Raw genomic sequence first — 17,428 nt, 5'->3', positions numbered from 1 at the left:
TGGAATGGGAGGACAAGTGGCAGATAAAGTTCAATGTAAAGAAGGATGAAGTGATCCATTTTGGTTATAAGAATGCAGAGACAATATAAAACAAAGGGAACAATTCTAAAGTGGGTGCAGGAGCGCCAGTGTGCGTAAGTCATTGAGGGTGACTGAGAGTGACAGAACAGGTTACGAGCACAGTTACAGTATACAGACTCCTAGGTTTTAGCAAAAGGGCCATAGAATACAAAAGCAAGAAGTTTATATTAAACTTGCATAAACACTGGTTTGGCTGTAACTGGAGCACTTGGAGCACTGTGTCCAGTTCGGAGTGTCATATTTTAGGAAAGATGTGAAGGCATTATTAGAGTGCAGAAAATATTCATGGAAATGGTTCCAGGGATGAGAACCTGCAGTTACATAGATAGATAGATAGATTGAAGAAGTTGGGGCTGTTTTCTTTGGAGAAGGTTGAGTGGGGGTTTGATAAAGATTTTCAAAATCACGGGGATTTGGACAGAATAGAGGGATGAACTGGTTCAAGTTTCAAGTTCCAAATTTTAAAAAAAATCTACATCCTGCCACCCCTCCCCCAGGATCAAAGCCAGTCAAAACCATCCTGAGCAGTTGGAGGACATAGTATGAATTTCTTGGCAGATTGTAAACACAGGAAAACATGTTTATCAGACACCAGGGTCAACAAAAGTTAAGTTCCAACAACAGTTACCTTGATTACAAAACAGTATTGTTGATGTTTTTCCATTCCAGGTATTATCCTCTATTCAATCCCAGCTAGGATGCAAATGGAACTTGGGTGGCTTCTAGAAATGGCAAGCAATCCACTGAAGAATTGCAAACATCGCACACTTGTTCAAAAAAGGCTGTAAAGGATAAGCTCAGCAATTAAGAACCAGTCAGTTCAACTTCAGTGGTGGGCAAGCTTCTAGAAACAATTGTTCGGTCAATTGAACAATTGAAACGGTCCCAGGTTCGATCCCGGCTCTGGGTCACTTTCCGTGTGGAGTTTGCACATTCTCCCAGTGTTTGCGTGGGTTTCGCCACCACAACCCAAAGATGTGCAGGCTAGGTGGATTGGCCATGCTAAATTGCCCCTTGTAGCCATCTGGGATGGCCACGTCCCGATTACAAAATGGACACTTTGCAAAGATTGCAGGGAAAATGGACAATACTGAGAAAACAAGCAGGTTCAGGGTTTGTCTGTTTATTGGAGCCGCAGCTCCCAGACAAGACCAAAACTGCAGGCCCATTAGCATACTAATGGCCCATCTCCGGGAACAAAAGAGTAACATTTGAGTAACCGATACTAAGGCAGACACCCCGGCGCCAGAGGGGACCAGAACAAAGCAGGCCAACGGCCACCAATGACACGCCCAGCCATCAGGGGACCCACCCCTTTATTGGATGAAATCGATAGGAACGATCGAGAAAAGGCCCAATTGATTGGGACCAATTTCAAGGCCCACCCAAAAGTGCGCGAAGCCCTTTTGGGTATAAGAAGGGACCCCCAAGAGAGAATCGTTCTCTTGGCTCCAGCTCTCACCGAGGAGAGACCTGCCCAACAGCTGCACCAGAACAAGTAAGTCCAAGGTCAACGCACGCTACCAGACAGACGACCTTAGCTATTCCCCTTCGCCACTTCAACCCCAGCAGCCTCAGAACCGAACAACGGCCATTGTTCCTCTGACTGAGTGGGCGCCCGAAGCCAAGTATAGGCTTTAGCAGTAGTGATAGTTTAGTCTGTAGTATTTGTGCATGAGTATATTTAACTGTGTGTAATTAAATAAGCATTTGACTAACTGGTGTATCGAGTCTTTGATCAGTATTCGTTTTGAACCTTGTGGCGGTATCGAAAGATACCTGGCGACTCTAGAGAAAACGTAATTAGAATTAAGGAAGGCAACCATACTGACCACCATATTCAGAGCCAAATAAAGAGAGAAACATTCAGCAACACCCTTAATTGGGAATTGGGAACTCTAAATTTACTTTTTTAAAAAACATTTTTTAAATGAGGGTAACGCTGTTGATGTGGTGTACAAAGAACAAGAACAAAGAACAGTACAGCACAGGACAGGCCCTTCGGTCCTCCAAGCCTGCGCCGATCACATGGCCTATCTCGACTAATCGCCTATATCCTTCTATACCCCGTCTGTTCATGTGTCTATCCAGATAAGTCTTAATGGTCGCTAACCTATCTGCCTTAACCACCTCATTTGGCGGTGCATTCCAGGCCATCACCACCCTTGGTGGCAAAAAACTTCCCCCGCACATCTCCACTGAACCTATCCCTTCCTTACCTTAAACTTGTGCTCCCTTGTAATTGTCATTTCCGCCCTGGGAAAAAGCCTCCAACTGTTCACCCTATCTATACTGCTAATAATTTTTTTCCTTTTAAAAAAAATCCCAGCACTAATTCCTGCGGAACACCACTAGTCACAGCCATCCAATCAGAAAAGCACCCTTCCATTGCTACTCTCTTCCTTCTATGACCTAGCCAGTTCTGAATCCATCTTGCCAGCTCACCTCTGATCCCGTGTGACTTCACCTTTTGTACCAGTCTGCCATGAGGGACATTGTCAAAGGCCTTTCAAGTCCATATAGACAACATCCGCTGCCCTACCTGCATCAATCATCTTTGTGACCTCCTCGAAAAACTCTATCAAGGTAGTGAGACACGACCACCCCTTCACAAAATCATGCTGCCTCTCGCTAATACGACCACTTGCTTCCAAATGGGAGTAGATCCTGTCTTGAAGAATTCCCTCCAGAAATTTCCCTACCACTGACGTAAGGCTCACCTGCCTGTAGTTCCCTGGATTATCCTTGCTACCCTTCTTAAACAAAGGAACAACATTGACTATTCTCCAGTCCTCCGGGACATCACCTGAAGACAGTGAGATCCTCTGAGATTTCACCTGTGGCCAATGAGGAAACAAAGATTTCTGTTAGAGAAACAGCAGGTGATGGAATTTAAACTCTAACGATGACCATGAAATCATTGTCAATTGTCTACAAAATCCATCTGGTTCACTAATGTCTTTGAGGGAAGGAAATCTGCTGTCCTTACATGGTCTGGCCAATATGTGACTCCAGACCCACCGTAATGTAACTGCCTCCTCAAGGGCAATTAGAGATGGCAATAAATGCTGGCACAGCCTGCAACGCCCACGTCCCATGAACGAATAAAAAAAAGATATAAAGTTCAATGTGGAGAAGTGCGAGGTGATGCATTTTGGTCGGAAGAGCATGGAGATACAATATAAAATAAGGTCCACAACTCTCATTGAAGATGACAGGACAGGTAATAGTAATAATCTTTATTAGTGTCCCAAGTAGGATTACATATCCTAGTCGCCACACAATGGCACCTGTTCAGCGGTGAAGGGAGTAGTTGATAAAGAATATAGTGTTCTGGGCTTTATTAATGGGGATATAGCGTTCAAGAGCAAGGGGATTATGCTGAATGTATAGAAGACCTCAGCTGGAATAATGTGTCCAGTTCTGGGCCCCACACTATAGGAAGGATGTGAATGCATTGGAGAGCAGAGATTTACAAGAATAGGTCCAGGAATGAGAAACTTCAGTTAGAGGCTAGGAGCAGAGGATAGACTGGAGAAGTTAGGACAATTCTTCTTGGGAGAGAGGAAGGCTCAGAGGAGATTTGATAGTGGTGTTCAAAATCACGACAGGGCTGGACAACGTAGATAGGGAGAAGCTGTTCCCACTCATAAAAAGATCAAGAACAAGAGGGCACAGATTTAAGTGATTTGTAAATGAAGAAATGTGATAAGAAAAACTTTTTCACACATTGAGTAGTTGGGGTCTGGATGCACTGTCTGGAGGTGTGGTGGAGCAGGTTCAATCGAGGCATTCCAGAGGACATTAGATGATTATTTGAACAGAAACAATGTGCAGGAGTAAGGGGAAAAAGGCAGGAGAATGGCACTAAGTCATAATGCTCATTTGGAGGGCCAGTGTAGACATGATGGGTCAAATGGCCTCTATCTGCACCAACAATTGAGAGATATTTTTTCCAGGTAATGGCCCAATTAAGACAATAATCTATCCTATACGCACTTAAATCTACATCATCCACATAAACACTTGATTTGTGAAAGCCCAGGAAACTCTGGTTAATTTTAATGTCCGTGTTTAAAGTGTTGAAGAATCAGGAGTCCATTTTATCTCTTCATAGACTAGTTCCAGCTTTGTTTTATTTTTAAGATAAGAGTTGATTTGGTTACCTTGGTGTTTACTGGCTGACTGTTGCACCAAATGAAAATTAAAATGTGCATTTTTGAACCTCCACCTAAACCTGAAGTGGGTGTTCAGCCTTCACATATTGACCCGGTGTTTTGGTATTTTTCTATCTTTTGGAAGAAAGGCCAGATGGTGAGCACCTTGCCTTGGATAATACAATTAGAGTCATTGTCAAGCCAGAGTAAATATCTGAAGCACAGCACTTAAAAAGGACTTTGTTTTCAGTTCACAGGAGACTCATGCTTATGCAAACCAATTATTATTTTTGCAGGATACCCAAAACAAAACTGTTGAGGAAGACATGCAGCATTTGAAGCCCTTCTCTTGTCTTGACAGGTGAGTTGTGCATGAAGAGGTCCGAGAGTTATCCGAAGAACAGTCCCTGCCATCAGTCCTCCCTCATTCAAGATATCAACTTTGTGGGATTGAGCGTATAAAAGAGTCACAAAATGAGGGGACACATCAAAGTTTTTTTTGGATAGGTATGAGATGCAGCAAAACATTTTCAATGGACAAAAGTGTTAAAATACCAGGTTCCTCTTAATTCAACATCAGAATCATGCCAAAATGAAACAATAGCAAACTACTTGGCAGTGAAAGGCCCTATTTGAGGGGGTTTGTGTCGTAACAAAGTTCACAAAAGCGAGAAAGGCAAAAAATACAAGATGGTTTTTATTGAAAAATGATGTTTAAAACCAGACAGGAAGTGTCAATATAACTAGAAATTACTTTTCATAAATACACAGAGCAATGGAAAGCAGTGGTTTTAAAAATACAGATATAAGGCAATCCATATCGTCAAACAGCAGCCTATAATACCAGTCAGCATAACAACAGTTTGTTGTGTGGTAACGTGGCAGCAACTTGCACGCGGGAGCATGTGGCAGAAAGTGCACAGAGCTGAAGTTCCATATTAGCTTATTGACTGTTAATTATTTGGTGACGTAAGGAAGTGGATGGAAAAGGAAAAGGTGGCATCACTTTTGTTAAGACTGAATTAAGAGGATATAACATGGGCCATTAAAATGGGAAGACATTGAGAGTTCATTGTGAAGCTATCAGATCATTGCAAATTACTTGCCACCTCAAACGGAGACACATACCTTTAAACATTTGTTTTTATTCATTCATGGGATGTATCGTGTCACTGGCAAGGCCAGCATTTTGTGCCCCTCCCTTGATAAGGTGGTGTTGAGCTGTCCTTGAACCACGGCAGTCCATGTGGTGACACCTATAGTCTTGTTGGAGAGGGATTTTCAGAATTTTGATCTTCAAACTATGGGAAACTGTCATGTTCTCTCAACCAACCCCAGAAAAAAAATCAATCCTATTTTCAGAGTGCAAGTAGTAAAAATCAAGACCATGTTTGTACAATAATTTCCAAAATACATATTTTAAATTTGGGATGGTTGTTGATGTATGGTGATAACTGCAAAGAGACTCGCACACATGGAAAAAAAGAAAGGTTTTGCATAAGGTTGATCAGTTCTGGGTCAAGGTGTTTTTTGGTATGCAAACCCAGAGACGATCATTAGTGTGATCTGATGTCAGTGCACTCGAGCAAGAATGGTAAGCAAGCATAATCATGTATCTTGCTGAAGAACAGAATATCATTCTAAGACATGGCAGACTGTGACGGTGTGCACTGTGATACATGGGTCAGTTGTACCTTATCTATAGCATTAAAGTAAACACAGAAAATAAAGGCAAATTACAAAAATTTGGCCAGAACAGCAGGCATGTTACAAAGCAGTAAAATTTACATGAATTTACAATCCACAGGCAAATGAATCTCAGGGTAAAAACGTCAAATATTGAACATCTCAGAATCAAAAGATAAATTTTGCAAGAATTAGGAAGGGGTTGGAAGCTGGGGGGGAGGGGGGGGGAGAGGAGAGAGAGAGAGAGAGAGAGAGAGAGAGAGAGAGAGAGAGAGAGATAATGCATTCCGCAATTGCCAGAAGAAAGATTTCAGAAAGGGCAGGAATTTAATCAAACTGTCTCGATTAAACAGTCCTATCACTTTCAGAGCTATCTACTCATTTCAGGCACACTTTACTGGCCATGGCATCATGGGATTTAGAAAAGCAAACTCACTTACTGTTGTTTCCTTCCAATTCCAACACTGTAAATATTCTAGTAAAGCTGATCGCTGGGATTGTCCAATTTCAGAGTTCACTTAACCGAGTTAGTGGAAGATATCTGTTGATCAATCATCTACAGCATATAACGCTGTCAAATTGTCAGAGGAACAACTTTTCCATAGGCTGTCAGTCTGAAGACCTAGCTGAATGGGGCCGTGCACTTTGGTCCCATTTCAACCTTCTCCTAAAATGCATTTATCAATAATTCAAAGATTAAGTAAATTCAAAATGTGGGTTCAAATTAAATATGAGTTAGAAGCATTTTATGGCAGTGAGGAAGTAAACCCAGAATATTAATTGGTCAGGCAGACTGGTGGACCAAGAACAAAAAAAACTAAATTAAAAAGTGTTTTAAAAACGGACCATTAGGAAAGAAAAGACTTTGAAAATGTTTATCATGCTTCGAAGTAATGCTTGACATTCATTCAAACAGTTCAAGGGATTCAAGGTGTGAACGAGTATGAGTGTGGGTTATTTGAGAAGCACCAGGGTGATGAATTTATTATTACTGTATTGATAGAAGTATGTTGTATATTATTTAAACATCAACATTCATAAATATACAAATTCCCTTTACAAATGAAACAGATCTCAAACTGTGAAGCATTCAGTGTCAGCATTTTTTAAAATTTAAAGTAAATTAGTTTACTTAGAAAATCTATGTTTAGTGTTCAGATGTATGCAGCAAATCTCCCACTCATTTGCACTCCGGATTGGACTAAATGAAGTATTTTTTAAAAATTGTCACCAGCTGTAACTGGAGTTCACACTGAGAGTGTCACTTAATCAACATCAATATTCGGAGCCAGTTTAGGAGTCAAATATTAATAGGTCCACCAACGAAGAGAAGAAAAACTATGAAAGAACTTCTGGACACCAGTTCTTAACCTTGCACCCAATACTAAATACATTCAGGCAGAATGACAAAAGCTGGAGTTAGAGAGCTCTCATTTTTGTTCTACGGAGGCTGCCCATGCCGATGGCCATCAACGAAAACCAGAGAACAACCACTGGCTGGAACAAAGGGAGGGACTTGCACAGAATTCCAGATTCTGTGTGGTTGATGAGAGACCAGCTGGCGAATGTATTTTGAACTCTGCATTCTGACATACCCAATGTACATTCCACAAAATATTGAGAGTGAAAATGGCGTGGTGTGTCGAAACAGACACACAACTTATGCGACCCCATGTCAGCGACGTGAAGAGTAAAACCACTGACGATAAATCCCATCACACACCAATTTTTCACATTCCAACAGGACACAAAATGAGCGTTAAGTCGGTATGCTTCCCTTATTACAGCACCTGATAGAGGGGCATATTTTGAGACAGGCACAATTTTGCGATGCCGAGTAACAAAAAGGAAACAGTACTAAAAAAAATTAAATGTCGCCAGTTCATTTAGAATATTCGATAATCAGAGTTTTTGAAGTGAGTGATTAAATGTCTAAAGTGAAGACTGGAGTGGGGATATTACCCTGTCCAATAAACCCAGTTATTCCCAGTTAATGCAGTTTGCTTCAAAAGCATTAACATTAACTCTTTTTGGACAATGAATGAGAGAATTCTTTTTAAGATTCTAAGTTTCTCCGTCGAACAAGCCCAAGTGTTTACCATATCATGCATTGCTGGCAACCTTACTGAGGACAGTCAGTCCAGTCTATGACAGGGTTGTTCAAAATGATTACATTGCATTCATTAGCCCCATTTCAGTTAGTGAACAGTGAAACACCAGCACACGCACAAGTTCTCACATTTAAATCCGACAAGCAGCAGGCAGTAACAATCCACCAACTGCGACAACCCACATTTTTGTGTAACCCATCCCACGCCTCATCCAAAAACCATTAAGAAATTGTGACCTTCAAACCAGAATTCCAAATAAAATAGACCCTCGGCAGTGTAAGTGGGTTACAGAAGGATGAAGTAAGCATATAATGAATCAGGCTAACAGATCGCACTAAGAGGTAGACAGGAGATGCACTAATATCATAGAATTTACAGTGCAGGAGGCCATTTGGCCCATCGAGTTTGAACCGGCCCTCGGAAAGAGCACCCTACTTAAGCCTTCTCTTCGTGTTAAATGCACTGTGGAGAGGGCAGACTGTGCTCTCACCATATTTTCATCTTTCAATGTGCTGAATCCTCTTCCCTAGTCTACCCCTGACCAGCAGCATTTTCACTTACTTTACAAAAAAAACAAAGCTCTGCTTCTTGAAACTGGAGGAAAAACACTCCCTTAGCTTGGCAACTGTTGAATAAACTGAATGGCACTTTTCAGTGGTTTGCCAATGTTTCAGAATGCAATAGCTGGGACCAGTTTCTCAGCTCAAAGTGCAAGCATGTCTCAACATGTCCCTTTGCAACCTTTCGACTCTCAGTCTTATAAGGCAGAACGTCCAGGCAAAACAGCTGGGGTCACTGACCAGCACACAGGGTTTCTAATGCAAGGGGAGGGGGTTAAAAGAGGTTTTAATGATTAAAGCAGACTCAGGGAAAAGTGACGTACCTGAGGTAGTTAGGATTCCTGCTGTATTTACAAAGCTTAAAAACTACATTCAGTCAATTTTCTAAGATATGGGCTGAAGAACAATTCTGTAACATTGTTTAGACCTTTGACACAATTAGAATTAGTACCCAAAAAGTGCTATTTAAAAGACAGAAACCATGCAGTGAAAGTTTAGCATCTCCTTACACTAAAACACTAAAGCACAATCTTTATCGATTCAAAAAATTGACAGGGTTTAGTTAAAAATTTGTTCATTACTAACCCAATGGTGAATGCCCCCATACCCACCCTCCCATATATAATTTGATTGATTTTGTGTGCAAAACAAGCTATCAGAATTCGCTCTCGAGTCACATAACAAGGTGGCACTTTTTAAGGAACCAGGCTGAATATAGCCTTCGACGGCGATAATTTGAACAGTGAGATAAAACTGACAACCAAGTCTCTTTGCAACACAGAAACCCCACAGTACTCCCATGTTGTAAGGGCCTATTAGTGCAGCTGACAGTCTTGAGAAACTGGGTCCAAATGGCTTGAGTCATTCAAGGCAAAATCCATCAGTCACACTGCTGGAATCGCTTCATGTCTTCCCACGACAAACTTCCAGGTTAAATAGCAATGTCATCCTGGTCAGGGGGGCTGAACGCTGCTGGCCGGAGAATCTCCAGGGCGTAAACCAGGATGAGGGTCCCCGTCAAATGTTTCCAGCGCTTTGTGATGGGGTGCTTCATTTTGTCAAGTCCCAGGTGTAGTTCCTGGATCACATCTCTGTAGCTGTCACCAATCTGTGCACTCCAGGTCAGCAAGAAGTCATAGGCTGGTTTCCACATGGCCTGGAGGAAGAGGATAATTAGTCCTGTACGACAACAACAACTTGCATTTACACAGCAGCATTTAAACATCATGAAATACATCAATCCTTCCACTGGCAAAGGATGTTTTCTATTTTGTCACCTTTGCTGTATCTTGTCCGATTGATAGCTTAAGACCTGTCTACGATCAGATTTAGCTAGCCAAACGTGTCTGGTCACTTGCAGGAGATCATGTAGCAAGCAGGTAGACAGAGACATCAGTGAGATACAAAACTTCCTAGACTGCAGTGCTTGTCTGAATCAGGTCCAATCTTGTTGCCAATAATTTTTCTTTGTGTAACAGCAGAATGCTTCCCAATACTAACTGTACCCCGTTTCTCTGATCTCAATTAAGTGCTACAGACAGACACTTGGAAGGGGACTGAAATTTTCAACTGCATAATTAATTCTAAAAATACAGATTGGAAACAAATTCATGGTGACCCACGTCTCCGATTCAGAATGGAAAAGAAATAGCCAGAAGCTTCCAATCATGTCTGACTAAAACCCACCAAAGCAGTTTGCCAAAGCAAATCATTTGACAATGGTGAAAGAAACTCCAGACTTTGGAAATGTGGTTATTTGTCACAGAGTTACATTGGTTAGCCCAGCTGTACTGCACCCCTGGATGCTGAATGACTCTGAAATCTAAGGCCCAGTGTGTTGGGTAACTGGCAATAGAGGGAGGGAGGAAAATACGAAATAAGGCAGGGTTCCTGTTCTTCAACATTATTGAAGCAAGACCCCAAGCCACTCTATACGCTACCCTTGAATAAAGACAGTATCAGCTTGGCTGTGACTCAACAACTTGCATTTATATAGTGGCTTTAATGTAATGAAATGTTCCAATGCGAGAATCGGAAAATGGAGATTGGAAATGCTTTCTGTGGAAATATTCCCCCACACCTTTTCCTTGCACAATCTACCTCCGTCCAGCCGCTTCCTTTAATCTCCTGAACAGTGAGCCAGCATAGAGACAAGGGTCTGAATAGCCTCCAATGCTGTAAATGTACGATGATTCTATGAGTATTGATATACCAGCATTACAGCTCAAACACCCCCAATTCCATACCTGTGCAAATACGAGGATGGAAAACAAACCTTCGTCAAATGTATCATTTTTACAAACACCTTTTTTAAAAAACTAAATTTAGAGTACCCAATTCATTTTTTCCAATTAAAGGGCAATTTAGCGTGGTCAATCCACCTACTCTGCACATCTTTGTGGGGACGAAATCCATGCAGACACGGGGAGAATGTGCAAACTCATTTTTACAAACACAGTTCCAACTTCCCAGTTTGAAATACCTTTGAATTAACTATTGTTCAATCTAAATTCTTCAATCTAAAGCCTGGATGCATTTATTATTTCTGATACAGCGCTTCCTGTTTCTCTCATCTCTGTACTATAGATAGACAGGTATCACAAGGTGCAATATCACTGTGTACCTGTTAGATTGAAAAATACATACATTCAACTTTCATGATAACTCTGACCAAAACATAGAAATTACTCAACCACACTTGATATAATGATGGTGCAACAGTACAATGTTTAACATGGTTTTCTGGTTGGCAATCAGTGGCTAGTGGTGTGTCTCAGGGATCAAACTGCAATTGTTTACAATTTACACGGATGATTTAGAGTTGGGGTCCAAGTGTAATGTGTCAAAGTTCGCAGATGAGTAGAGTAAAGTCTGCAGAGGACACAATGTCTGCAAAGGGATACAGATAGTTTGAGTGGGCAAGGGTCTGGCAGTGGAATACAATGTTGGTAAATGAGAGGTGATCATTTTGGTGTGATGAACAGCAAAATGGATTATTTAAATGGTAAAAAATTGTAGTATGCTGCTGTGCAGAGGGACCTGGGTGTCCTTGTGCATGAATCGCAAAACGTTGGTTTGCAGGTGCAGCAAGTAATTAAGGAGGCAAATGGAATTTTGTCCTTCATTGCTTGAAGGATGGAGTTTAAAAACAGGGAGGTTATGTTGCAGCTGTACAGGGTGCTGGTGAGGACATACCTGGAGTACTGTGTACAGTTTTGGTCTCCTTATTTGAGAAAGGATGCACTGGCACTGGAGGGGCTGCAGAGGAGATTCACTAGGTTGATTCCGGAATGGAGAGGATTTGCTTATGAGGAGAGACTGAGTAGACTGGGACTATACTCATTGGAATTTAGAAGAATGAGGGAGAATCTTATCGCAACATATAAAATTATGAAGGGAATAGATAAAATAGAAGCAGAGAGGTTGTTTCCACTGGCGGGTGAAACTAGAACTAGGAGGCATAGCCTCAAAATAAAGGGGAGCAAATTTAGGATTGAGTTGAGGAGAACTTCTTCACTCAAAAGGGTTGAGAATCTGTTGAATTCCCTGCCCAGTGAAGCAGTTGAGATTACCTCATTGAATGTTTTTAAGGCAAAGATAGATAGATTTTTGAATAGTAAAGGAATTAAGGGTTATGGCGAGCGGGCGGGTAAGTGGAGCTGAGTCCACAAAAAGATCAGCCATGATCTTATTGAATGGCGGAGCAGGCTCAAGGGGCCAGGTGGCCTACTCCTACTTCTTATATTCCTATGTTAAATTGGTTCCAAAGTTTTGTGTCACATTGGCGCAGTAGGAGTGCTCTTCCGCAGTTTGAGTTAAGGTGCAATGTTGCGCCGAACATCATAAGAAACAGATTAACTGGCCATTTCTCATACCTTGCTATGTATCAAATTGGCGACCACACTTTCCCACCTATCAGTGTGTCATTGGTTACGAGCCAGTTTGGATGGCCACTTTCTGGCCCAAGGGATTTCTTGCTCTTTGTGACTGGCAGACCCGCTTGTTAAAGTGGCCGGGAGAAATAGGGGAGGTTTGGCCAACATTAGGGATTTTGTTATTCATAAGTCAAGCTATCCAGTGATGAATGGTGTTGCACAAGCATAAAATTGTTTTAGAGGTGTCCCGGGAGTGGCCTTGGACTGAGATAAGGGCCCTAGTCAGATCAGCAACAAAGAACCATCTATACTATACCTCACACAGCTCATTGAGACAACAGCTGATTGGATCTTAGTAATGGATGTTTGTAATGTTTTTTAAAATAAATTTCGAGTACCCAATTACTTTTTCCAATTAAGGGGTAATTTAGCATGGCCAATCCACCTACCCTGAACATCTTTGGGTTGTGGCAGTAAAGACCCACGCAGACACGGGGCGAATGGGAAAACTTCACACAGGGCCGGGATCGGACCTGGGCACTTGATGCTGTGAGGCAGCAGTGCTAACCACTGTGCCACCATGCCGCCTAGCTGTTTGTAATGTTAATGCAATGGCTAAACACAGCTGTATCAGATAGAGCAGTGAATAGTTTGTGTAAAATAGGGCAATTCAAAAAGTTCAAAATTCATCTGTGTGCCACAAACTTCAAGAAAATTAACACATCTTCAATCATTCCACTTTTGCAGTGTTTAATTTCTTTTTTTTTTCTCTCTGTCTTCTCTCAGACGTACACCCCACTGCCTTCGGGAAGGTGATAGTAAATCTGATCTCCCTCTTCGCACAGACGGCACGGTTTCCTATTTAGAGTCAGCGTGCAAAGAACTTGTGACCACGTATTCCTGCTTTCAACACTGGACTGAAGCCAGAGAGTGGGGCTTGTGACAGGCTGAGGGAAGGATTGAGGAAGCTGTAAACTGGATACATTTGAACTTGGGGGGGGGGGGGTGCTCCCTGTAAATGGTGAAAACCTTTAAATCTCAAGTACTTTTGAGTCTCTGATAACACAAAGTACACGGGTGAAGTTTTGTCCAGGGGGAGGAAGCTCAGTCCGCATTGAGGACGTGCAGACCCTCAATTTCACTAGAAGAGAGAACCCTGAACAGCCTATTGTCTCCAATCAGGTTTCCATCTCCACTCCGAATAGGGAGAAGGGGCACAACCTGGAAAAAAGGGCCGAAACATCCAGGGCTGGGTTTGTGAAGCCTGAAGGAGCAACGCCTGTTTCTCTTGGCTCCATGGAAATGAAAGGCAGCAGCTGTTGCTGGTTGGAAGCAGGCACAACACTCTGGGACCACAGGATCCTAACCTGCATTTTAAACCGGCCCATTGACCAACTCAGAAACTGTTGCAGTTCCCCAACAATAGGCCCAGGAGAACAAGCCCTGCAGTCACAACAACGGGTCACAGTTTTTGTCAGTTTCTACTGGACAGAACTATGGAAAACTCAACCAGCAGCTTCGGAAATAGGGACAGAGAAATGGTGAATGTTCAGACATTATCCTTTGCAACGATAAGTTAACACCTAGACTGGGGTGCGCAGAGCATAATTCCAAAATCTGTGGGTGACATAAAAGTTGAAAGTTTAGGAGGATTGTGATAAGACTTCAAGAGAAATGGATAGGTTGGCAGAATGGGGGGGGGGGGGGGGGGGGCATGTTGCAGATTAAATTTTGTCCAGAGAAATGCAACGTTATATACTTTTAGTAGGAAGAACACAGACAGAAAATATAAATTGAAGGGTAGAGTTCCAGGAGCAGAGGAAACTGGGAGTGCCGTTGAAGGCGACGGATTAGGTAGTGAAAGTGGTCAACAAGGCACGAGGTCTTGAGCTTTGTAAATAGAGTCATGGAGCGCAACAGTATGAAAGTTCTGAACAACCTTTATAAAACATTGGAGTTAAGTGCAAGTCTGAGTCCACATTTCAGTAAGGAGTAGAGAGGGTGCAAAAATATTCATGAGAATGGTTGTAGGGATGAGTAACTTCAATTATGTAGGAGGCTGCTCTCCTTAGAGAATAGGAGGCTGACAGGTTTGATAGAGGTGTTCAAGATCATAAGGGCTCTCCACCGAACAAACGGGGACAAACTTCCCATGGAGAGGAGGGTCGCAAACCAGAGGACAGCAATTTAAGGTGAATGGCAAAAAGAGCCAATGGCAAGAGGTTTATTACACAATGAGTGGCTAGGATCTAGGGTGCTCTGTCTGAGAGTGGGGGAGGCAGGTTCAATCGTGGCTTTCAATAGGAAATTGTATAATTATTTGAACAGAAAGATTTTCAGGCGATGGTGAAAGGGGAGGGGGACCAGCTGTGTTCCTCTTGCAGAAAGCCATCATAAACAAGATGGGCCAAATGGTCTCCTCCTGTGCTGTTACCAACCCATCACCTGGAGCTGGAGAGAGGCAAGTAACACTTGTGAAAATGGCAAAAAATGCAGCATTAGGGAGAACTTAAGTGTAAAGAAAAGTGATTTTGGGAAGGCTAGGGGTCAACCTATTGAGAGATAAATTATAAAGGGTTTTCAATTAAGCAAATTAAAAGACAATATTTCTTTCCACTGATGATTTGACAATTAGACAACATGAAGCTAAGATGGTTTCCAAATGTTCAAAGAGAGGTCAGAAGATTTCATGAAAAATGTAGAATGTTGTTTGTTCGGCTATACCAGAAACAGACTCGGGATCGCCGACAGCTTTTAAAATGGGGCGTGGATAGGTCCAGTGCTTCAAGCCCCAGTCGGTGTGCACTGACCTAGACTGTGCTATACTGGCACAGGATGAATAACCTCACCTCATTTTCAACAATCCCGTTCTTGTCTCTGTGGGGAGCTTCATAAGCCTCCATCTGTTGCCTGGAAACTTTGGCCAGCTTCTCGGCCAGTTCCCTCCATCTCGGGGCCACTTCAACAGCAGTGGTGAGCAGTACAAAATCCTGGACGAGCCTGGCCACCAAACCCTGGCAGTCCAATTTCAACAAGGCCTGTAGACAATAGAAAGGGAAACGTTCAGAATGCTGTAAATGAGATATAGGCAGGGAAAGGCCAGCTGGCCCATCCAGCCCACACTACACTCAATATCTGGAACATCGTGACAAGTATTTTCTCCTTAAACTCCCCCCACACTCCCCCCACCCCCTCCACCTTCCACAGTCGATTATTCTCCCAGGAGAGGCAACAAACAGAGGGAAAAAATACACGACTAATGGCCCAAACATCTTCAGCTTCTTCATCAATGACCTCTGTTCCATCATAAGGTCAGAAGTGGGGATGTTTGCAGATGACTGCACACTGTTCAGCACCGTTCGTGACTCCTCAAATAAATGAGGCAGTCCATGTCCAAATGCAGCAAAACCTGGACAATATCCAGGTTTCAGTTGATATGTGGCGAGGTACATTCGTGCCACACAAGTGCCAGGCAATGGCCATCTCTACAAGAGAGGATCTAACCATTGCCCCATGACATTCAAAATCATTACCCTCGTTGAATCCCCCATAATCAACATCCTGGGGGTTACCATTGATCAGAAGTTGGACTAGCCACATTAATATCGTGGCTGCCAGTGCAGGTCAAAGACGAGGAATCCTACGGCGAGTAACTTCACCTCCTGACCCCCCGAAGCCTGTCCACCATCTACAAGACACAAGTCAGGAGTGTAATGGAATACTCTACACTTCCTGGATGAGTACAGCTCCAACAACACTCAAGAAGCTCAACACCATCCAGGACAAAGCAGCCTGCTTGATTGCTCCCTCTTCCACAAACATTCAAACCCTCCACCATCGATGACCAGTGGCAGCCGTGTACCATCTACAAGATGCACTGCAGTAACTCACCAAGGTTCCCTAGACAACACCTTCTTATCCCATGACCACTACCATCTAAAAGGACAAGAACAGCAGATACCTGGGAACCCCACCATCTGGAGGTTCCCCTCCAAGTCACTCACCATCCTGCCTTGGAAATATATCGCCACTCCTTCACTGTCGCTGGGGCAACATCCTGAACTCTCTCCTAAAGCATAGTGTGTGTACCTACAGCTCAGGGACCAGCAGTGGTTCAAGAAGGTAACTCACCACCACCTTCTGAAGGGCAACTAGAGATGGGCAATATATGCTGGTCTAACCACCGACGCCCACATCCCGAAATTGAATTTTGAAAAAATAAATAAAGGAATAAATACAGAGGAAGATTCCTCTCCACCTCTCTTAGATGATCGAAACTAGTCTGGGAGATCGCATGGTCATCTATAAAGACACTGACTTTCTTCACAAGACCGCCTCTGCCCTAGTCAGGTACTCGTCTCCAACTTGGTCTTAAAGAGATTTAGTGTCAGGCACACGAGCCAGTAACACCTTGCAGAGACTCACTGTTCTCTGGGTAATGAATCACCTAACATTCCGTCTATTCCGAATATTGCACAATTTAAACGCATTGGATCCTCCTCAACCTGTTAAACTGGAATAACCAATCACTAGAGACACCATCCAGAACTCATTATTTTACAGACCTCGATCAAGTCACCTCCAAGTTTTTAAAAGCAAATTACTGCGGATGCTGGACAATCTCAGCAGGTCTGACAGCATCTGTGGAGTGAAAAAGGAACTAACATTTTGAGTCTGGATGACTCTTTGTCAACAAAGTCATCGAGACTCAAAATGTTAGCTCCCTTTTCTCTCCACAGATGCTGTCAGACCTGCTAAGAATGTCCAGTACTTTCTGTTTTTACCTCCAAGGTAAAAGGTTCTCTGGAAACATAGCAAGGTCCTTGAGCGTGAGTAATTGGGGCTGATTTAGCACAGGGCTAAAGAGTTGGCTTTTAAAGCAGACCAAGGCAGGCCAGCAGCACGGTTCAATTCCCGTACCAGCCTCCCTGAACAGGCGCCTGAATGTGGCTTTTCAC

At 42.8% G+C, this 17,428-nt stretch overlaps 1 protein-coding gene across 2 annotated transcripts in view; it reads right to left on the bottom strand.

Moving 5' to 3' along the window:
- Positions 1–4,917: 4,917 nt before the first annotated feature.
- Positions 4,918–17,428, bottom strand: part of LOC140394078 (SH3 domain-binding protein 4-like) — a 90,513-nt gene continuing 78,002 nt past the window's right edge. For both annotated transcript variants that reach the window (XM_072480910.1, XM_072480920.1), the window contains exons 4-5: positions 15,320–15,508; positions 4,918–9,751 (exon numbers count right to left, since the gene is read on the bottom strand). In XM_072480910.1, the coding sequence (XP_072337011.1) occupies positions 9,527–9,751; positions 15,320–15,508 (414 nt within the window). In that variant the 3' untranslated portion in view covers positions 4,918–9,526. The remainder of the gene's footprint in view (positions 9,752–15,319; positions 15,509–17,428) is intronic.

The sequence above is a fragment of the Scyliorhinus torazame genome, chromosome 2 (assembly GCF_047496885.1).
Source record: "Scyliorhinus torazame isolate Kashiwa2021f chromosome 2, sScyTor2.1, whole genome shotgun sequence".
Lineage (NCBI taxonomy): Eukaryota > Metazoa > Chordata > Chondrichthyes > Carcharhiniformes > Scyliorhinidae > Scyliorhinus > Scyliorhinus torazame.
Note: the sequence above shows the minus strand (reverse complement) of the source record. Positions and strands in the feature narration are given on the sequence as shown.